Genomic DNA, 25,282 nt, shown 5'->3' with positions numbered 1-25,282 from the left:
AACATTTCCCCCATACGGACATTTCCCCCACACGGACATTATCCCACATGGACATTTCCCCCCACACACATTTTCCCACACTCACACATTTCCCTTCTCATAAATTTCCCCGACATGGACACTTCCACACACCTATATTTCCCAACTTGGACAGTTCACCACACAGACATTTCCCCACAAGGACATTTTCCCACACGGTCATTTCCCCGCACAGACATTTCCCCCAAAACACTATTTTTCGCCACACACACATTTCCCTACTCATAAATTTCCCTGTACGAACAGTTCCCCACACAGACATTTCCACACACAGTCATTTCCCTACATGGACAGTTCGCCACACAGACAGTTCCCCACACGGACATTTACCCACACTGACATTTCACAACGCAGACATTTCCCAACGCAGACATTTCCCCACACTGACATTTCACAACGCAGACATTTCCCAACGCAGACATTTCCCCACACTGACATTTCTCCACACGGACATTCCCCCACACTGACATCTACCCACACAAATGTTTCCCAACATGGACATTTCCCCAAACTGACATCTACCCACACAAACATTCCCCGACATGGACATTTCCACACACGGACATTTCCACACATGGACAGTTCCCCATACGGACATTCCCCCACACGGACCTTTCCACACGCGGACAGTTCCCCATACGGACAGTTCCCCATACGGACAGTTCCCAACACGGATGTTAGTGCAGAATGTATAATTTATGTTGCAAATCTGTTATGCAAAAATGTTATGAATTTCATGTACAGATATCAGCCTTAACAATGGTCTGTTGGTTATGTCACTGGACTAGCAGCATAAAGGTCCAGGGTTCAATCCCAGGTTCAGGCGAAAGTTTTTGTGACTTATAATCAGTTGTGTTGCATCATGGGATGAGTCATGTGACCTCATCCACTGTCACCTTCAGTTTGAAAGGTCTCCATCTTGGAGAAACATGTCATGAACTATTGCAGAACACAGATGTAAGTTTTTAACCTGCTTATTCATATTTATACAATGTGTGTTCATCTAAAGTAATGTTGAAGCTATTATTTATCTTCAAATGATATAATATTTGTAGAATTTTGTATTTGTAACAACTTAGCCAATTCATTGTTTACACTGTAACTTAGAACATTTTCTTGTTATTTTCTAGTTTCTTGAACCTCAACACTGTCCATACAACGCTAACGTTCAAAGGAAAAGCATGTTAACGGATACAAACGAATGACCTTTTCACTTATTATTGTCAACGAATAACGGACAATAAACATTAATTGAGAGTATCAAGACTGTTGATTTCTGCTATAATATAGTTCAAGAACATCTTCGCTGCATCTAAATGATTAGGAAGACATTGTGCAGACTGTTGAACGTAGACTGCACATATTTTGGATTTTGAATTTTGTGAATTTTCATTGAAGTTTGGTGATTGTTACAACATCATGAATCCTAACGATGTATTGCCCAACGACAACGCTCAAGATGACAACGGAGGCATAGACACAGAAGAAAGGATGCTGATAGATAGTGGTGATGAGACTGCTACAGAACAGAAACAGCTAGCTCAAGGTGCAAGTGTGATTGAGACTAGACAAGGTAATGAAGTTAGTAATGACATTCAGGAGGATAGTGGTTCTGGTGGTGAGAACATTCTACGTCGTTCTGGTCGTCAAAGGACACTTACTGAGAAAGGGAAAGCTGAACAGATTCGTTTGTTGAAAACCAGAGTGACTGGTGTTCTCTCTTCTCTTACTAAGAAGAGAACAGAACTTTCTAGACTCTTGTTCAGTAGCAGTAGTGACAATTTGCATGTTGTTAAGCTTACCTTTGTTGAATATAAAGACTTGTGTCAAAGGTATTCTGTATGTTTCACAAATTATTATGAAGAGCTTATTTCAGAGGATGTGCAGAGTTCAGAGCAGATGCGTCACCAGGAGAGGGAGATTTCCATTCTACAGTTTCATAGTGAAGTAGAAAATTGGATTACTAGCATGGAGAATGTCCTGGCGGATCACCTTGAAAGTGTGTCTTCTAGGGAATTCAAGTCATCAAAAAGTTTCAAGTCATCGAGACATTCCAGGAGTTCAACCAGGTCAGCATATACAAAGGAGCGTGCAAGGTTGGCTGAACTTTTAGTTGAAAAGTCTTTACTTGAAGAGTCTAAGAAATTGCAATCTTTGAAGTTAGACATTAAAATTGCTAAATCTCAGGCACGTGAGAAAGTCTATGCTGATTCACAAGCAGACACAAGAACTTATACGCCTGGTGTAGTGGAGTGTAATCCTTATGTTTCTGAAACTTTAGTTGATCATGAAAAGGATCTCTGTAGCATCAAGACCTAGTGTCAATCCTATCATGCCTGATGTCAAGCCTTCTATGATTGATGTCAAGCCTTCCATGCATGATGTCAAGCCTTCTATGCCTGATGTCAAAGCTACTGTGCCTGATATGCTAAGATCTCCTGGCAACATGCCCGAATGTCTTGAAGTAGGTAGTTCATATAGTGCCGATTTTAAGCTACAGTTGTCGAATGCCAGTATTGTTCAAAGTGGTAACCCCATTTTGAAACCTTTTGACGAAAGACCTCATCTTGTATTCAAACATGAAACTTTGCACGATAATGAGCATCAGAAAGGGCTTAACCCTAATGCTTCTGACTTTCAACCATCCTTTTCAAAGTATCCTGGTATGGAAAGCTCTAGGACAGAAGATACATCCCAGCATTTACATGACCAGAATGAACTGATTTGGCAAGCTCATAGACAGATGGCAACAGCTATGTTGTTACCTCAGCCTAAGGTGCCAAAGTTTAAAGGTGACCCTACAGAATATGGTGCATTTATCATGTCTTTTGATGCCCATATAGTTCCTCATGCTAGCAGCCCTATAGATCGACTCTACTACCTGGAACAGCAGCTTGAGGGAGAACCAAAGGACTTGATTGCTGGATGTCTCTACATGGATCCAGAGGAAGGCTACATTAAGGCCAGGGACCTGTTGAGTAGTGAGTATGGTAACCCATACAAAGTTTCAACTGCCTATGTTAATCAAGTTCTATCATGGCCTCAGATCAAGCATGATGATTGTCATGGACTTAAACAATTCTCTCACTTCCTCATCAAGTGTTTTCATGCAATGAAGACTATGTCACACATGACTGTTCTTAATCATTCTGTTAACTTGCAAGCAGTTGTGTTGAAGTTGCCAGTGCATCTACAGAATAAATGGCGTGATCATGTTACCAGAGCACAACTTCATAGCAACAGGCCTGTGGACTTTGAAAATCTTGTGCATTTCATTGAGTTTGCTTCTAGATCTGCTAATGAGCCTGTGTTTGGAAAGGAAGCTATATCCAAGAGCCAAGTTCACTGGGGATCCAAACAAGGCAAGAGTTCAAAGAAAGATGGAGCCAAGTCAAGTAGTTTCGTGACTGGTGTAGACAGTTCGAACCACAAGCAGGATAAATACCGAAGTGTTTCGTGCTACTTCTGCAGAGGACCTCATGACATTGAATCCTGCAAACAGTTTGGTCAGAAATCTCTCAGTGAACGGAGGACATATCTTCAAGAGAAAAAAATGTGCTTTGGATGTTTTGGATTCAATCACATGGTAAAGGGCTGTATGAAGAAACGAAGCTGTAAGAAGTGTGGAAAGTGTCATCCAACAATACTGCATGATGAGAACTTCCATTCTGCAAGTAAGAACGTAGATCAGAAGTCTTTTGAAGCTTGTGATTCTCTTGTATCTCCAGATCAAGAGAAGTCTGTGTCATCTTCATGCAACAACATTGAACCTGTTATTTCAGATACTGTGCTCCAAGCTATTCTTCCAGTTCTGATCCAGCAAAAGGGAAGTGACAAGCTGGTGAAGATCTATGCACTACTTGACAACGGGAGTACTGGCTGCTTTATAACGGAGGATCTTAGACAGCGACTTGAGACTACATCTACAGAATCTTCACTGAAACTTCGGACTATGCACAGACTTCATGTTGTGAGTACGCATGTTGTGGAAGGTCTTGTTGTGTCAGATCTCAATGGTGATAATGCAGTGACGCTTCCAAGAACTTTCACTCGAGAGGAGATACCTGTAAGTCATAGTCAGATTCTCAATCCTGACATTCTGAAGAAATGGCCTCATCTGTGTGCTATGGCTGACAAGTTGCCCAAATACCTACCTCATCTGGATATTGGTCTTCTTATTGGGAGAAACTGTCCTCTTGCACTTCAACCTCAGCAAGTGATTCCATCTCAAGGTGAAGGTCCTTTCGCCGTCCTCTACAGACATGGATGGACTGTCAGTGGGCCGCTTTATATCAAGTTCAACCCAGTTGATAATACGCTCACATGCAATCGTGTGCTCTTCCAAGAACTCACCTCGGCAAAAGAATGTCTCACTGATGTGATACTGAATATGTTTGAAATGGATTTTAATCCCAAGGACACTGGAATATTACCTGGTGAACGTGGTTTCTCTAGAGAGGATGATCAGTTTATCGACATGGCAAATAAAGGCATCACGGAAGTTAACGGACACTTTGAATTGCCATTACCTCTCAGGGATCCAGACATTGATTTTTCCAACAACAGAGAACAAGCCGAGAAGAGAGCAATGTGGCAAAGGAAGAAAATGCTACATGATGATGAGTATCATGAACATTATACTGCCTTTATGGATAGTCTGCTTTCCAATGGATATGCCTACAAGGTCCCAAGTGATGAGCTAGCACCTGTACCAGGAAAGGTTTGGTATCTGCCACACCATGGTGTATACCATCCGAAGAAACCTTCAAAAATCCGCGTAGTATTTGACTGCAAAGCAAAGTTTGAAGGGTTTTCTTTAAATGACAGACTCTTGCAAGGACCTGATCTCACGAACTCCCTGATAGGTGTTCTTACCAAATTCAGAAATGAACCAGTTGCCTTCATGGCTGATATTGAAGCCATGTTTTATCAAGTTCGTGTTCCTCCTCAACAACATGATCTGTTACGCTTTCTGTGGTGGCCAAATGGTGACTTGAACTCGGAGCTACATGAGTATAGGATGGCTGTTCACATTTTTGGAGCAGTTTCTTCCCCCAGCATATCCAACTTTGCTCTCAAAGCTGCTGCAAAGAAAGCTGAAGAGAAGTATGGAAGCCTTGCTGCTGACACAATCTGCAACAATTTTTATGTTGATGATTGTCTCAAATCGGAATGCACGGAAGAGGCAGCTATTGACTTAGTGGACTCTTTGCAGAAATCATGTGCAGAAGGTGGCTTCAAGCTTACTAAGTTCACAGCTAAAAGTCGCAATCTTCTCAGATCCATACCACAGGAACATCATTCAAAAGAACTCCAAACACGTGATTTAGACTATGACGAACTACCTGTTGAACGCGCTCTAGGGATGCAGTGGCATATCAACAGTGATGTTTTTGGATTCTCAGTTCATCTGAAGAGTAAGCCATTCACACGAAGAGGACTATTGTCTACGATGTCGTCACTCTACGATCCTTTAGGAATTGTTGCACCGGTTTTGTTACCAGCCAAGAAGATTTTACGGGATCTGTGCATCAACAAGCAGCTCGGATGGGATGATGACATACCCGGGGAATACAAGGCATCATGGGAGCAGTGGATAGAAGAGCTTCACCATTTGAATACATTACGGATTGACAGATGTCTCAAACCTGCTGTTTTTGGACATGTTGTTTCTGTTCAACTACATGTATTCTCCGATGCAAGCACTGTTGGATACGGTTGTGTAGCATATCTGCGTATGTCTAACGATGAAGGCGGTATTCACACAGCTTTCTTGATAGGAAAGTCTAGGCTTGCTCCAGTGAAAACTATCACTGTTCCCAGGTTGGAATTAACTGCAGCCACCGTGTCTATTCACATCGGACAACTGTTAATGAAGGAACTGGAGACTACACCTGAAAGTGTCACTTACCACACGGACTCAACGACGGTGTTACACTATATCAGCAATGAAACAAAGAGGTTTCCAATCTTCGTTGCCAACCGTGTCAAGCAAATCAGAGACTTTTCAGAACCTACTCAGTGGAAGTATGTAGATTCAAAAAGCAATCCGGCTGATGTTGCATCCAGAGGTATATCTGCATCACATCTGCTTACCTGTATGAACTGGTTTCATGGGCCCAAATTTCTTTCTTCTTCAGAATCAGAATGGCCAGTACAGCCACATCTTATCCATGATGAGAAGATGCTTGAAGAAACAGTCACAGCAACCGATGCATCACAGGATGACTGTTCTCACAACACTGTGAATAAATTGTTGGAACATTACTCCAGCTGGTATCGTCTGAAGCGTGTTGTAGCCATATATCACAGATTGTTTGACTCACTCAAGTCACGGAGCGATGAGCATCAATACAAAAATAAGAAGTATGCTAAAAGCAACAGATCGCTTTCTGTGGAGGACCTCAGTCGAGCAGAGAAGAGTATTCTTCAATTTGTGCAGAAAATACACTTCAACAAAGAGTTTGAACTGCTTCAAGGATGTGAAGGTACACGAGGCCGAGTTCCAAGGACAAGTTCAGTGTATAAACTTGACCCATTCATTGAAAGTGGAATTCTCAAAGTCGGGGGTCGCATTGGCAGAGCTAATATCCCCAAGGAGATGAAGCACCCAGTTATACTTCCTTACAGAAGTCACGTGACGTCACTGATTATTACAGACCAGCACATAAAGCTGGCCCATGCAGGACGTAACCATGTACTTTCCATGCTGAGAGAAACCTACTGGATTATTAAGGCTAACTCTGCTGTCCGCAACGTCTTGTCACACTGTTACCTGCCGACGTCTGCGTGGTTCAACATGTGATCAGAAAATGGCTGACTTGCCATCTAGGAGAGTCAATCCTGCTCCACCCTTTACCTTCACGGGTGTGGATTTTTACGGACCCTTCGTTATCAAAGATGGACGCAAGTACGTAAAACGCTATGGGGCACTCTTCACGTGCTTAGTTAGCCGAGCAGTGCATATTGAAACGGCAAATTCACTTGACACTGACTCTTTTATTCATGCTCTAAGACGCTTCATAGCACGTAGAGGACAAGTCTCAGAGATATGGTGTGACAATGGAACCAACTTCACGGGCGCATCACGAGAACTACAGAAGGCTGTGTCAGAAATGGATCAAGATAGTATCAAATCCGACCTGTTGAAAAGTAGCATCAAATGGAACTTTAACCCTCCATCAGCCAGTCACATGGGTGGCATCTGGGAACGGATGATCAGAACAGTTCGAAAAACCCTGAATACTCTCTTGCACGATTTCAATGAACGCTTGGATGATGAATCGTTCCGAACTTTAATGTGCGAAGTTGAGGCAATTGTCAATTCTCGGCCACTAACCACAGTATCTGACAGTCCTGATGACCTATGTCCACTTACTCCAAATCATATCCTACAGATGAAAACAAGCGTGTCTGTTCCACCTCCTGGCCAATTCCAGAAGAATGATGTATACATGCGGAAAAGGTTGAGACAGATCCAATATTTGGCCAATGTCTTTTGGTCCAGATGGAGAAAGGAGTATTTGGTGTCACTGCAGCAACGGCAAAAATGGACGATCCCAAAACGGAATATCCAAGTGGATGACATTGTCCTGATAATGGATGACAGTTTACCGAGACTTCAGTGGCCCATGGCTCGTGTTAAGTCTGTTGAACCTGATCAGAAGGGTTTTGTCAAGAGTGCTGTACTGAAAACTCAAACTGGTGAATTTCGTCGACCGATCAGCAAGCTTATATTGCTGTTATCCAGCAAGTCGTGATTTTGTCAAATTTAGCCATCAGTCAAAACCCAGTGTGTCTGTACATACAAGCTTGTGATTTCTGCACTGTTTTGTTATATTTGTGTTAAACAGCCCGTCTGTTTAAGAGGCCGAGTGTGTTAGTGCAGAATGTATAATTTATGTTGCAAATCTGTTATGCAAAAATGTTATGAATTTCATGTACAGATATCAGCCTTAACAATGGTCTGTTGGTTATGTCACTGGACTAGCAGCATAAAGGTCCAGGGTTCAATCCCAGGTTCAGGCAAAAGTTTTTGTGACTTATAATCAGTTGTGTTGCATCATGGGATTAGTCATGTGACCTCATCCACTGTCACCTTCAGTTTGAAAGGTCTCCATCTTGGAGAAACATGTCATGAACTATTGCAGAACACAGATGTAAGTTTTTAACCTGCTTATTCATATTTATACAATGTGTGTTCATCTAAAGTAATGTTGAAGCTATTATTTATCTTCAAATGATATAATATTTGTAGAATTTTGTATTTGTAACAACTTAGCAAATTCACTGTTTACACTGTAACTTAGAACATTTTCTTGTTATTTTCTAGTTTCTTGAACCTCAACACTGTCCATACAACGCTTACGTTCAAAGGAAAAGCATGTTAACGGATACAAACGAATGAGCTTTTCACTTATTATTGTCAACGAATAACGGACAATAAACATTAATTGAGAGTATCAAGACTGTTGATTTCTGCTATAATAACGGACATTACCCCACACGGACATTTCCCCACACGAACATTTCCCCCACACAGACATTGACCCACACGTACATTTCCCCCACACTAACATTTGCCGCACACGGACATTTCCCCCACACGGACATTATCCCACACGGACATTTCCCCCACACGGACATTGACCCACACGTACATTTCCCCCACACGTACATTTGCCCCACACGGACATTTCCCCCACACGGACATTATCCCACATGGACATTTCCCCCACACAGACATTCCCCCACACGAACATTTCCCCCATATGGACATTTCTTCTTATAAATTTCCCCGACATGGACACTTCCATACACATATATTTCCCAACTTGGACAGTTCACCACACAGACATTTCCCCACAAGGACATTTTCCCACACGGTCATTTCCCCGCACAGACATTTCCCCCAAAACACTATTTTTCGCCACACACACATTTCCCTACTCATAAATTTCCCTGATCGGACAGTTCCCCACACAGTTCCCCACACAGACATTTCCACACACAGACATTTTCCCAAATGAACATTTCCCTACATGGAGAGTTCCCACACACATTTCCCCACATGAACATTTCCACAGGCAGACTTTTCCCCTTACGGACATTTCCCCACACGGACATTTTCCCACACAAACATTTCCCCACATGGAACTTTCCCCACAAGGACAGTTCTCTCCACGCAGACATTTCTCCACGCAGACATTTCCCCACACGGACATTTCCCCACACTGACATTTCCCCACACAGACATTCCCCCACACTGACATCTACCCACACAAACATTTCCCAACATGGACATTCCTCCACACGGACATTCCCCCACACGGACATTTCCCCACACGGACATTTCCCCAAACGGACATTCCCCCACACTGACATCTACCCACACAAACATTTCCCAACATGGACATTCCTCCACACGGACATTTCCCCCACACGGACATTTCCCCACACGGACATTATCCCACATGGACATTTCCCCACACACACATTTTCCCCCCCACACACATTTCCCTGCTCATAAATGTCCATACATGGACAATTTCCCACACAGAGGTTTCCCCGAAAGGACATTTCCCCTAACAGACATTTACCCACATGGACTTTTCCCGACATGGACACTTCCACACACATATATTTCCCAACTTGGACAGTTTGTGGGACAGTTCCCCACACGGACATTTACCCACACTGACATTTCCCAATGCTGACATTTCGCAACGCAGACATTTCCCCACACTGACATTTCTCCACACGGACATCTACGCACACCACACATACATTTCCCAACATACATTTCCCTACATGAACATTTCCCGACATGGACCTTTAACCACAAGAACATAACCACATGGACATTTCCCAACACGGACATTTCCCCACAAGGACAGTTCCTCACACAGACATTTCCCCACATAGACATTTCCCCAAACAAACAATACCCCATGAAGACAGTTCGCAACTCGTACATTTCCCTGCACGGACAGTTCCCCTCACGGACATTTCCCAACGCAGACAGTTCCCCACACAGACATTTCCCCACACGGACATTTCCATGCACAGACATTTCCCCACACCGACATTTCCCCACACAGACATTTACTCACATAGACATTTTCCCACACGGAAAGTTCCCCACGCATTTCCCCACACGGACATTTCCATGCACAGACATTTCACCACACGAACATTTCCCCACACCGACATTTCCCCACACAGACATTTCCCCACACAAACATTTCCCCACACCGACATTTCCCCACACAGACATTTACTCACATAGACATTTTCCCACACGTAAAGTTCCCCACGCAGAAAGTTCCCTACATGGACAGTTCCCCATACAGACATTTCCCCAAATTAGACATTTACTTCCCAACAAAGACATTTCTTCACACGGACATTTCCCCACATGGCCAGTTGCCCACACAGACAGTTCCCAACACATACATTTCCCCACATTTACATTCCCCACACGGACATTTCCCTACATCGACAGTTCCCCAAACAGACATTTCCCTACACAGACATTTCCCAACATGGACATTTCCCACACGGACATTTCCGTACACGGACAGTTCCCTACACGGACATTTCCCTACATGGACATTTCCCCACACGGACATTCCCCAACTACGGACATTTCCCAACATGGACATTTCCCAACACGGACATTCCCTCACACGGACATTTCTCTACATGGACAGTTCCACGCACAGACATTTACCCTAATGGACATTTCCCCACACGAACATTTCCCCACACGGACATTCCCACAATACGGATATTTCCCAACATGGACATTTCCCAACACGGACATACCCTCACATGGACATTTCACTATATGGACAGTTCCACGCACAGACATTTACCCTAATGGACATTTCCCCAAGCGAACATTTCCCCACACGGACATTTCCCCACACGGACATTTCCCGGTCAGTTTCCCAAACAGACATTTCCCAACATGGCAGTTTCCCCACATGGATATTTGACCACACAGACATTTCCCCACACGGACATTTCCCCACACGGCATTTCCCACACGGAAATTTCCGTACATGGACATTCCCCATATACGGACATTTCCCTACATGGACATTTCCCAACACGGACATTCCCTCACACGGACATTTCCCTACATGGACAGTTCCACGCACAGATATTTCCCCACATGGACATTTCCCCACACGAACATTTCCCCACACGGACATTTACCCACACAGACATTTACCCACACGGACATTTCCCTACGTGGACAGTTCCCCAAACAGACATTTCCCAACATGGCAGTTTCCCCACACGGACATTTCCCTACATGGATATTTGCCCACACAGACATGTCCCCACACGGACATTTCCCCACACGGACATTTCCCCACACGAACATTTCCCCACACAGACATTTACTCACACGGACATTTACTCACACGGACATTTTCCCACACTGAAAGTTCCCCACGCAGACAGTTCCCCAAACACACATTTCCCTACATGGACAGTTCCCCATACGGACATTTCCCCAAATTAGACAAATCCCCACACAGACAGTTCCCCACACAGACATTTAACCACATGGACATTTACCCAAACACACATTTCCCCCCACGGACATTTCACCACGCAGACATTTCTCCACACGGACATTATCCCAGGCAGACAATTCCCTACATGGACAGTTCCTCACATGGACATTTCCCGGTCAGTTTCCCAAACAGACATTTCCCAACATGGCAGTTTCCCCACATGGATATTTGACCACACAGACATTTCCCCACACGGACATTTCCCCACACGGCATTTCCCACACGGACATTTCCGTACATGGACATTCCCCATATACGGACATTTCCCTACATGGACATTTCCCAACACGGACATTCCCTCACACGGACATTTCCCTACATGGACAGTTCCACGCACAGATATTTCCCCACATGGACATTTCCCCACACGGACATTTACCCACACAGACATTTCCCCACACGGACATTTACCCACACAGACATTTACCCACACGGACATTTCCCTACGTGGACAGTTCCCCAAACAGACATTTCCCAACATGGCAGTTTCCCCACACGGACATTTCCCTACATGGATATTTGCCCACACAGACATGTCCCCACACGGACATTTCCCCACACGGACATTTCCCCACACGAACATTTCCCCACACAGACATTTACTCACACGGACATTTACTCACACGGACATTTTCCCACACTGAAAGTTCCCCACGCAGACAGTTCCCCAAACACACATTTCCCTACATGGACAGTTCCCCATACGGACATTTCCCCAAATTAGACAAATCCCCACACAGACAGTTCCCCACACAGACATTTAACCACATGGACATTTACCCAAACACACATTTCCCCCCACGGACATTTCACCACGCAGACATTTCTCCACACGGACATTATCCCAGGCAGACAATTCCCTACATGGACAGTTCCTCACATGGACATTTCCCCACACTGACATTATCCCACACGGACATTTCCCTCCGTGGACAGTACCCCAAACAGACATTTCCCCACACGGACATTATCCCAAGCAGACATTTCCCTACATAGCCAGTTCCACATACGGACATTTCCCTACATGGCCACTTCCCCACACAGACAGTTCCCCACACATACATTTCCCCACACACATTTCCCCACATGAACATTTCCCGACATGGACATTTAACCACAAGAACATATCCCTACATGGACAGTTTCACGCACAGACATTTCCCTACATGGAAAGTTCCCAACACGGACAGTTCCCCCACATGGACATTTCCCAACACGGACATTTCCCAATGCAGACATTTCCCCACACGGACATTATCCGAAGCAGACATTTCCCTACATGGACAGTTTCTCACATGGACATTCATCCACACGGACATTCACCCACACAGACAATTCCCTACATAGCCAGTTCCACATACGGACATTTCTCTACATGGCCAGTTCCCCCACATGGACATTTCCCAACACGGACATTTCCCTACATGGACAGTTCCAGGCACAGACATTTCCCAACATTGAGATTTCCCGGCACGGACATTTCCTCACACGGACATTTCCCCCACGGACATTTCCCTACATGCACATTTCCCCATACGGACATTTCCCTACATGGACATTTCCCAACACGGACATTCCCCTACATCGACAGTTTCACGCACAGACATTTCCCCACATGGACATTTCTCCACACGGACATTTACCCACACAGACATTTCCTCACACGGACATTTCCCCGCATGAACATTTCCCGACATTGACATTTAACCACAAGAACATATCCCCACACGGACAGTTCCCCCACATGGACATTTCCCAACACGGACATTTCACCACAAGGACAGTTCCCCCCGCAGACATTTCCCAATACAGACATCTCCCCACGCAGACAAATCCCCACATGGACATTTCCCAACACGGACATTTCCCCTCGCGGACATTTCCCAACACGGACATTATCCAACACGGACATTTCCCTACGTGGACAGCTCCCCAAACAGACATTTCCCCACACGGACATTATCCCAAGCAGACATTTCCCTACATAGCCAGTTCCACATACGGACATTTCCCTACATGGCCACTTCCCCACACAGACAGTTCCCCACACATACATTTCCCCACACACATTTCCCCACATGAACATTTCCCGACATGGACATTTAACCACATGAAACATATCCCTACATGGACAGTTTCACGCACAGACATTACCCTACATGGACATTTCCTCACACGGACTTTTCCCCCACGGACATTTCCCTACACGGACATTTCCCTACACGGACCTTTCCCTACATGCACATTTCCCCATACGGACATTTCCCTACATGGACAGTTTCACGCACAGACATTTCCCCACATGGACATTTCCCGACATGGACATTTAACCACAAGAACATATCCCCACACGGACAGTTCCCCTACATGGACATTTCCCAACACGGACATTTCACCACAAGGACAGTTCCCCCCGCAGACATTTCCCAATACAGACATCTCCCCACGCAGACAAATCCCCACATGGACATTTCCCCACAAGGTCATTTCCTGACACAGACATTTCCGTACACGGAGAGTTCCCTACACGGACATTTCCCAACATGGACATTTCCCACACGGACATTTCCGTACACGGACAGTTCCCTACACGGACATTTCCCCACACGGACATTCCCCAAATACGGACATTTCCCAACATGGACATTTCCCAACACGGACATTCCCTCACACGGACATTTCTCTACATGGACAGTTCCACGCACAGACATTTACCCTAATGGACATTTCCCCACACGAACATTTCCCCACACGGACATTCCCACAATACGGATATTTCCCAACATGGACATTTCCCAACACGGACATACCCTCACATGGACATTTCTCTACATGGACAGTTCCACGCACAGACATTTACCCTAATGGACATTTCCCCACACGAACATTTCCCCACACGGACATTCCCACAATACGGATATTTCCCAACATGGACATTTCCCAACACGGACATACCCTCACATGGACATTTCACTATATGGACAGTTCCACGCACAGACATTTCCCCTAATGGACATTTCCCCAAGCGAACATTTCCCCACACGGACATTTCCCCACACGGACATTTCCCTACATGGACATTTCCCAACACGGACATTCCCTCACACGGACATTTCCCTACATGGACAGTTCCACCCACAGACATTTCCCCACATGGACATTTCCCCACGCGAACATTTCCCCACACGGACATCTACCCACACAGACATTTACCCACACGGACATTTCCCAACGTGGGCAGTTCCCCAAACAGACATTTCCCAACATGGCAGTTTCCCCACACGGACATTTCCCTACATGGATATTTGACCACACAGATATTTCCTCACACGGACATTTCCCCACACGGCATTTCCCACACGGACATTTCCCTACATGGACATTCCCCATATACGGACATTTCCCTACATGGACATTTCCCAACACGGACATTCCCTCACACGGACATTTCCCTACATGGACAGTTTCACGCACAGACATTTCCCCACATGGACATTTCTCCACACGAACATTTCCCCACACGGACATTTACCCACACAGACATTTCCTCACACGGACATTTCCCCGCATGAACATTTCCCGACATGGACATTTAACCACAAGAACATATCCCCACACGGACAGTTCCGCCAAATGGACATTTCCCAACACGGACATTTCACCACAAGGACAGTTCCCCCCGCAGACATTTCCCAATACAGACATCTCCCCACGCAGACAAATCCCCACATGGACATTTCCCCACAAGGTCATTTCCTGACAGACATTTCCGTACACGGAGAGTTCCCTACACGGACATTTCCCAGCATGGACATTTCCCACACGGACATTTCCGTACACGGACAGTTCCCTACACGGACATTATCCCACACGGACATTTCCCTACGTGGACAGTTCCCCAAACAGACATTTCCCCAAATTAGACAAATCCCCACACAGACAGTTCCCCACACAGACATTTCCCCGCTTGGCCAGTTGCGCACACAGACAGTTCCCCACATATACAATTCCCCACACACAAAGAATTTGGGTCACGTTTGTTTTATGTTTGATAAAACATGGCTGACAAAGATACGTCAGCCAATGACGTCAGCAAATGACGTAAGCGCATTCAATTTGACAGTGCGCTAAGCGGACAACTTCCAGAGGACTGACAGAGTGATTTCCCTTAGACCGTCAACATGTATTTACTTACACCCTTGAAAATACGAAATATATTACACAGGGGATGCAAAATTTAACTGAATGCACTTACAATGGGTGAAAGGTACTATATACAACACCCTCCCCCCATAAAAAAATGACCCAAAATTCTTGAACAACAGGCCAAACTGGGTACATAATATAAGCTAATGAGAATACAACATCAAGTATTTACATCTGCTGTGAACTACTAATGTGATACATTAGTTATGAACATATATGTTCACCTTCAAAGGTACTGCAGTACCTGACATCATTAAAGACTTAATCTGATGGATAACTGACATTGCCATGTGGCCAATAGGCAATACAAAACCCTCAGTATAGTATATAACTACAACATTGGTAGATGTGCCATACACATACACATAATGTTCATTGACTCATTCACAACATATTACGCAAACTTGCATTGCTAACTATATCTCTAAATTATGCACAAATATTACTAGCTAGCATCTGACTAATCATGATAATCTGCATGTGCAGACAACTCATTACTGTTTCTCGAGTTATTCACATGGAACACTGGATAGCTGATCTGTACCATATAGGGTACATCGCTGGTCTGTGACAATTCTGTAGAAAAGAACTGAAGTTTTGCTGGACAGAACCACATAAATCTTGTTGCTGGTGACATGGTTATGCGCACAGGTTGCAATCGAACATTTCTTGGTGCATATCTTGGTTTGCCCATAGTGTCATATGTCAGAATATTTGGTTTTCTCCTGATGCGTCTACGTTGTCCAAGTCTTTCAACTTCCTCTTCATCATCTGCCAGTTCAGAGTCACTTACTGTTTCACTCGGCCTGTCTAGTTGTACAGTCCCTTCAGACGCATTAACGTCTGACTGTGTTCCATGTTCAGTTTCTGATGTTGACAAGTTGTTTTCTTCTTCAGTTTCCCTTTCAGATGTAACTAGTTTGGAATGCTCCTCCTTCTGTTCATCTGACTCACTGCCAACATGTGATGATTTATCATCATTATCTGATCCAGAGGGTGTGCTGCAAACTGCTATGTTGTCTGGGCTAGAACTGTCACTGCTACCTTTTGACTGTTTGTCCAACACGCTTAGTTTCCTATGTTTAGGCGTTGGAGCTGTGACAGCTTCTTCAACCGGCAAACTGTCACACGGCAATAGTAGGTTCCTATGTAACACCCTATTTCGACCGATTCCATCTTCAGCTTCCAGTTCATATACAGGACTATCGTCCGACATTCTTCTGACTACAACCTGGATCCTTGATTCCCAATATCCTCGTAATTTTCCTGGACCTCCACGTTCAGATAAGTTTCTGACAAGTACTCTATCACCTGGTAGTAGAACAGAACTTCTCACTTTTCGATCATAGTTCCTTTTCCCTTTGATAGCGGACTTCTCTGCACTCTTGCTTGCCATCTCGTAAGCTTCCTTCATGCAGTATTTCCATTTTTCCACATACTTCCTTGGATCCCTACTTTCTTCATCTTGGTTCAGACCGAACATAAGGTCTATAGGCAATCTGGGTGATCTACCAAATAGAAGGTAGAACGGAGAGAAACCGGTGGACTGATGGCGGTATGGAGTTGTGCGTGAGCAAGCCATCCTACAATACTTCTGAAGATGGTGGAATAGTTCATTCTCAAACTCTTTACCCTGGTCATGATGAAGTTTCTCCGGGAAGCCAAAGCGAAGTACGAAATCATTGAATATTTTCTCAGCTGCAGTTTTCCCAGACTTATTTCGTGTAGGATATGCTTGCACAAACCTTGTGAAATGGTCAGATATCACCAATTTGTACTCAAATCCACCAGAACTTCTTTCAAGATGTACAAAGTCAATCGATACCATTTGGAATGGTGCTGTTGGTCTGATAGGAGTAAGCGGAGCTCTTTGAGTGAAAAGTGGTGGTTTGTCCTTTAAACAGTCCTTCGGTCAGTCACTCTCTCAATACCCTGATGACGCATGTCATTGTGGAGTTCTTTCAACACCAATGACCTGTACACTTTTGGCAACACCATTTGAATTCTCTCTTGAAGACCAAAGATTGAAGTTTTGCGACACAATATACCATTCTTATTGAGTTCTCTGAGTAAACAGTTCAATTCAGGGTTGGCCTTGTCATGGACAACATCCCGTCCTTCTCTCCTACTCCGTTTGCGGCGCAGTAGCTGTAAAGTTAGACTAATAGCATCATCATTCCTCTGGGCTTGTCGAATGTCTCTGGACAGCACTGGAAGGGTTTTGAATCATCAGCTGATGAGTCAAGATCTGTTAAGTTGCTGTAACTGTCTGTGATTGCAGATATCCATGCTACCTCATTTTTTCCCTAGCATTCACTACCTGAATAGACGTACCTATAACATCTGGGTTTACTTCTTCTGTGCATTGGGACATGTATTCATTGAAGTCCAAATGCATTCTACTTAGTCCATCAGCATCATTGTTCTGTTTCCCTGGCTTGTACTTTATAGAGAAGTTATAGTCTGCTAGCTCAGCTACCCATCGATGTCTGGTTCCATCCAGCTTGGCTGTTGTTAATACATACGTCAGAGGGTTGTTGTCGCTATAGACAACAAAGTTTGGTGAATAGTATAGATAATCCCTGAACTTTTCAGTTATTGCCCATTTTAAAGCTAAAACTCCAACTTTCCAGAATGAGAATGATAATTTTTTTCTGCTGGGGATAACGATCTTGAACCATAAGCAATAACACCCAACTGCCCATCGGCTCTTTGTTGATACAGGATAGCACCCAAACCTTCTTGTGAAGCGTCAACATGGAGTATGTATTCTTTATCCCATTCAGGATAGCACATGATTCTGTCACTCAAGAGTTCATCAATGAGATCATTTATTGCATCTTGATGTCTCTTAGTCCATTCAATCTTGTAGTTGGATGACACTTGACCAGATCCTTTCTTAGATTTGTACTTGTTCTTTGCAGATTTTGCTGGTTTTGTTTCGGGTTTCCGTAACAGTTCAAATAAACACTGGGCTCGTCTGGCAAAGTTAGGAATGTACTTTCGGTAGTAGCCTATGAATCCAAGCAATTTACGAACATCACCAACAGTTGATGGGTTGTTCGTTTTCAGCTTCAGAACTGCTGCTTTATCCTCTGGGTCCATTCCTATTCCTTGTTCAGATACCATGTGACCTAAATATCGTATCTGCTTCCGAAAGAGGTTACATTTCCTAGCTTTGAGTTTCACACCATGCTCATGTAGGCGATGTAATACTGCCCTAACATCTTCTATGTGTTGAGAGAAATCCTTGCTGAAGCAGATTATGTCATCTAGATAAGGTATGCATATTTTAACCTTTGAGTCCATGAAGGCACTGGTCCATGAATCGCTGAAATGCACCTGGCGCACCACTGAGTCCAAACGGTATGCGTGTCCATTCTTATAAACCACAGGGACTGGTGAATGCTGTGTATGGTCGACACTCCTCTCGGATGAACCCTTGGTGATATGCTTTTCCTTGATCCAGGAGAGTAAACCATCTGTTTCCACCTAATCTGTTCAATGCATCTTGAACACGAATTATCGGGTATCTATCCGGGATACTTTTACGATTCAGAGCCCTGAAGTCCACACATAAGTCTCAGCGACGAGTCCCTTTTCCGTACACACACAAGTGGGCTTGAATATGGTGATGACGATGGGGTCACCCACCCTTTGCGCAAAAGATCCTCCAGGTAAGTCTTAACTTCCTGATAAAGTGGCTGAGGAATAGACATGTAACTCTTCTGTACTGGTGTGCTATCAGTTAGGCGAATGTCCATTTGCAGTTCAGTAATAGTGCCAATGTCATCATCACTTCGACTAAATACATTTGATTCCTCATACAGCATTTGACGTACCTGCCCCTTCTCTTCTGCAGATAGATATGTGTTGTCAAGATCCACTGGTGGATGCCAGAGTTCTCCATCGGTAACTGGTATCTGTGATGATGGAGGATCATCCGATGCACGTTCAGTTGCTTCCTGCAGTGGGGTCTCAAGGTTGTCTGGTGGTTTCAGTGCCTGTATTTGTTGGATAGTTCCTAGAAGTGTTTTACTCTTAACTTGTATGTCCCGACTAGAATGGTTCATCAGAGTGACTGGAATGTGGAGTAGTGATCCTGAAACTGTTAAATCTTCATGCAAAGAGTTATCATTACTTGGTTCAAACACAGCTGTAATCGGTTCTTTGAGGTTGGACTTGACTTGACATTTCACACGCATACAATGTCCTGCGCTAACTGTGATACCCTGCTTGCTGCTGAAAACTTCAAACAATATATCAGATTTCTCCTCTTTCAATAGATTTACAATAGCACTTAGTTTAGATTAAGCTACTGTCGGCAGACCAGACTGTATCACATGAACACTATCTGCATCAGTATCACTAAGATACTGTTCTATCACATTAGAACCAATGATTGGACAATCAAAATCTGTAAGATTTGTGACTAAAACTCGAACGTTCAGGGATTTGTTTGTTAGGGTCTCCCCTCAACAACTGAAATTGCACTTTTGTTAGGTATGGATGTCGTTTCAGCAAATGACGTAAGCGCATTCAATTTGACAGTGCGCTAAGCGGCACAACTTCCAGAGGACTGACAGAGTGATTTCCCTTAGACCGTGGACGAGCCACTCAACATGTATTTACTTACACCCTTGAAAATACGAAATATATTACACAGGGGATGCAAAATTTAACTGAATACAATGGGTGAAAGGTACTATATACAACACCAACACAGACATTTCCCCACACGGACTTTTCCCCACGCGAACATTTCCCAACACAGACATTTCCCCATGGACATTTACTCACACGGACATTTCCCCACACGGATATTTCCCCACACGGACATTTCCCCACACGGACATTTCCCAACGTGGACAGTTCCCCAAACAGACATTTCCACAAATTAGACAAATCCCCAAACAGACAGTTCCCCACACAGACTTTTCCCCACATGGCCAGTTGCCCACACAGACAGTTCCCAACATATACATTTCCCCACATATACAATTCTCCACACAGACATTTAATCACATGGACATTTACCCAAACGGACATTTCCCTACATGAACAGTTCCCCAAACAGACATTTCCCCACACGGACATTTCCCAACGTGGACAGTTCCCCAAACAGACATTTCCACAAATTAGACAAATCCCCAAACAGACAGTTCCCCACACAGACATTTCCCCACATATACATTTCTCCACACAGACATTTAATCACACGGACATTTCCCTACATGCACAGTTCCCCAAACAGACATTTCCCCACACGGACATTTCCCCACACATACATTCAACCACACGGACATTCACCCACTCGGACATTTCCCTACATAGCCAGTTCCACATACGGACAGTTCCCCCACATGGACATTTCCCAACACGGACATTTCCCCACAAGGACAGTTCCCCTCGCAGACATTTCCCAACGCAGATATTTCCCAATGCAGACATCTCCCCACATAGACAAATCCCCACATGGAATTTTCCGCACAGGGACAGTTCCCCACATGGACAGTTCCCCCACATGGACATTTCCCAACACGGACATTTCCCCACACGGCCATTATCCCAAGCAGACAATTCCCTACATGGACAGTTTCCCACATGGACATTCATCCACACGGACACTTTAACCCACACAGACAATTCCCTACATAGCCAGTTCCACATACGGACAGTTCCCCCACGCGAACATTTCTCAACACAGACATTTCCCCACACAGACATTTACTCACACGGACATTTCCCCACACGGATATTTCCCCACACGGACATTTCCCCACACGGACATTATCCCACACGGACATTTCCCTACGTGGACAGTTCCCCACACTGACATTCACCCACACGGACATTTCCCCACACGGACATTTCCCTACATTTCCCTACATAGCCAGTTCCACATACGGACATTTCCCTACATGGCCAGTTCCAAACACAGACAGTTCCCAAACACATACATTTCCCAACACACATTTTCCCCACATGGACATTTCCCCACACGGACATTTCCCAACGTGGACAGTTCCCCAAACAGACATTTCCACAAATTAGACAAATCCCCAAACAGACAGTTCCCCACACAGACTTTTCCCCACATGGCCAGTTGCCCACACAGACAGTTCCCAACATATACATTTCCCCACATATACAATTCTCCACACAGACATTTAATCACATGGACATTTACCCAAACGGACATTTCCCTACATGAACAGTTCCCCAAACAGACATTTCCCCACACGGACATTTCCCAACGTGGACAGTTCCCCAAACAGACATTTCCACAAATTAGACAAATCCCCAAACAGACAGTTCCCCACACAGACATTTCCCCACATATACATTTCTCCACACAGACATTTAATCACACGGACATTTCCCTACATGCACAGTTCCCCAAACAGACATTTCCCCACACGGACATTTCCCCACACATACATTCAACCACACGGACATTCACCCACTCGGACATTTCCCTACATAGCCAGTTCCACATACGGACAGTTCCCCCACATGGACATTTCCCAACACGGACATTTCCCCACAAGGACAGTTCCCCTCGCAGACATTTCCCAACGCAGATATTTCCCAATGCAGACATCTCCCCACATAGACAAATCCCCACATGGAATTTTCCGCACAGGGACAGTTCCCCACATGGACAGTTCCCCCACATGGACATTTCCCAACACGGACATTTCCCCACACGGCCATTATCCCAAGCAGACAATTCCCTACATGGACAGTTTCCCACATGGACATTCATCCACACGGACACTTTAACCCACACAGACAATTCCCTACATAGCCAGTTCCACATACGGACAGTTCCCCCACGCGAACATTTCTCAACACAGACATTTCCCCACACAGACATTTACTCACACGGACATTTCCCCACACGGATATTTCCCCACACGGACATTTCCCCACACGGACATTATCCCACACGGACATTTCCCTACGTGGACAGTTCCCCACACTGACATTCACCCACACGGACATTTCCCCACACGGACATTTCCCTACATTTCCCTACATAGCCAGTTCCACATACGGACATTTCCCTACATGGCCAGTTCCAAACACAGACAGTTCCCAAACACATACATTTCCCAACACACATTTTCCCCACATGGACATTTCCCGACATGGACATTTATCCACAAGAAGATTCCCTACATGGAAAGTTCCCCACACGGACATTTCCGAATGCAGACATTTCCCCACACGGACATTTCCCCACACGGACATTTCCCTACATAGCCAGTTCCACATACGGACATTTCCCTACATGGCCAGTTCCAAACACAGACAGTTCCCAAAACACATACTTTTTCCACACACACACATTTCCCCACATGGACATTTCCCCACGCAGACATTTACCAATGCAGACAAATCCCCACATGGACATTTTCACATACGGACAGTTTCCCACGCGGACATTTATTTGCCTACATGGCTAGTTCCACACACGGACATTTCCCTGCATGGCCAGTTCCAGGCACAGACATTTACCAAACATGGACATTTCCCCCTCACACGCATTTCACCACACACACATTTCCCTGCTCATAAATTTCCCTGCATGGACAGTTCCTGACAGACATTTCCCCACACAGAGAATTCTCCATACCGATTCCCCAATTGTCCAATATCCAACGAAGACAGTTCGCAACTCGTACATTTCCCCGCACGGACAGTTCCCCACACGGACATTTCCCCACACGGATATTTCCCCACACTGACATTATCCCACACGGACATTCACCCACACGGTCAGTTCCACACACGGACAGTTCCACACACAGAAATTTCCCCACATGAACATTTCCCGACATGGACAGTTTAACGCACAGACATTTCCCTACACGGACATTTTACCCACGCAGACATTTCCCAATCCAGACAAATTTTTCAATTACACTTTAGTTTTTGAATGATTAAAAAAATTAATACAGTGATCCTTCAAAGGGGTGATAGGTTTCGGACAGACCAGATATGCATGAGTGTCTGACAGTGTCTCAACTTCTCTTTGTAATTACAATCTATCATGTTTTCCAAGTCTATGTCGAATTTTATCCCAAGGAGTTCAAAGTTGCCTTGATCCGAATTAGCTTTCCAGTTATGGCATATTTTCATTCGACTGCGGTTTTTGGAACCAAACCAAATAATTGACTTGAAGTCCGGAGAATTTTGCAAAAAATGTTAATACTTGTAGCAATGATTGTAGACTCCGTTCTGAAACATCTAAGACGCATGATGTGTCATCAGCAAACTTATTCAATAGGTATTCAATTCTATTTACCTTAATTCCTTTTATATTTGCATTATTTCTTCTCGTAATTTCTAATATTTCCGCACAAAGGATAAACAGATAAGGGGATAAAGGGTCCCCCTCGACAACAACCTCTAGAAATGTTAAGGTAGCTGAGCCAAAAACCTTACCCTTCTAGATACAATTTCTTGATATCGTTCAAATAAAGCTTGTTTCATTCTTCCTTTTCACATTCGTTCAATTTTAATTTCTTTTTAATGATAAGACAAGAAAAAAGTTCTCTCTCTTTTCTTGTCTTATCATTAATAAAGAGTTTCAAAGAAAAATTGTAATTGATCGAAAATTCTTTTGCAGAATCACTATTATCATTTATGTATTGTCGTATATTTCCTTTTCTTTTTTTACATAATCTGGATCTCTCAAAAGAGAATTGTTTAATTTCCACTACCCTCTCCCCTTTGCATATCTGAAAAAGTGAATGTTATCGATACAGGTGAGTGATCATTCTTGAAACTGGGTTTAATAGATGTATATAGTCGAGTCGAGCCTGTTTTTTACGGAGTAGGTTGTCGCCAAGTGTACCTTTCTGTCAAAGGGTCAAATTAGGTCGAGTTCATATTTACGCACAATAACGCTCAAGGGCATTTTTCTTATTCATCTCAGAGCTCCAGATAAGCTTTTGGTGTGGGTATTTTACACATGCGTTTTAAAATCACTCCGTATCAGCTATTCTATCTGGGTATTCAAATTTCTGTTACCAACTAGTTTTTACTGCAAACTGGTGTGTGGGTCGAGAGCTTTATAGGACTCAAAAATACCACGATACTTCCACAAGAAAGTGAGATAGCAAATGATCATGATGTAACTGTCATGACGGAATGCCCGTTTATAATTTCAAAATAAGTTGCTGATTTGCTAATCACAATATTTGAATACACGTACAAGTTTTATTTTTGTAGCGTATCTGTAATGTTCGTTGCGTATTTGATACGCTTGGATATTATTTTACTGCGTATTTCTGCATTTCTGATGCGTTTTTGACGTACATACGCAGCTTATCTGGATCTGCTTGTAATTATATGTATGAATGAAGAAATCTTGACTACATTCCAAATCGCCACAAATTACAATGTGAGCCAAAGGAGAGAACTAGTACAAAAGC

The 25,282-nt window shown here is 44.2% G+C and overlaps 1 protein-coding gene across 1 annotated transcript; it reads left to right on the top strand.

Annotated features, from left to right (window-relative positions):
- The first annotated feature begins 2,371 nt into the window (after window positions 1–2,371).
- LOC124115932 lies at window positions 2,372–6,844 on the top strand. Its single transcript, XM_046477096.2, has one exon. The coding sequence runs from the start codon at window positions 2,372–2,374 to the stop codon at window positions 6,842–6,844; it is 4,473 nt and encodes a 1,490-aa protein (XP_046333052.2).
- The last annotated feature ends 18,438 nt before the right edge of the window (window positions 6,845–25,282 follow it).

This window comes from Haliotis rufescens, unplaced genomic scaffold (genome assembly GCF_023055435.1).
Source record: "Haliotis rufescens isolate VD_foot unplaced genomic scaffold, xgHalRufe1.0.p SCAF_5, whole genome shotgun sequence".
NCBI classification, from domain to species: domain Eukaryota; kingdom Metazoa; phylum Mollusca; class Gastropoda; order Lepetellida; family Haliotidae; genus Haliotis; species Haliotis rufescens.
The sequence above is the reverse complement of the archived record's forward strand: the minus strand, read 5'-3'. Positions and strand labels throughout refer to the sequence as shown.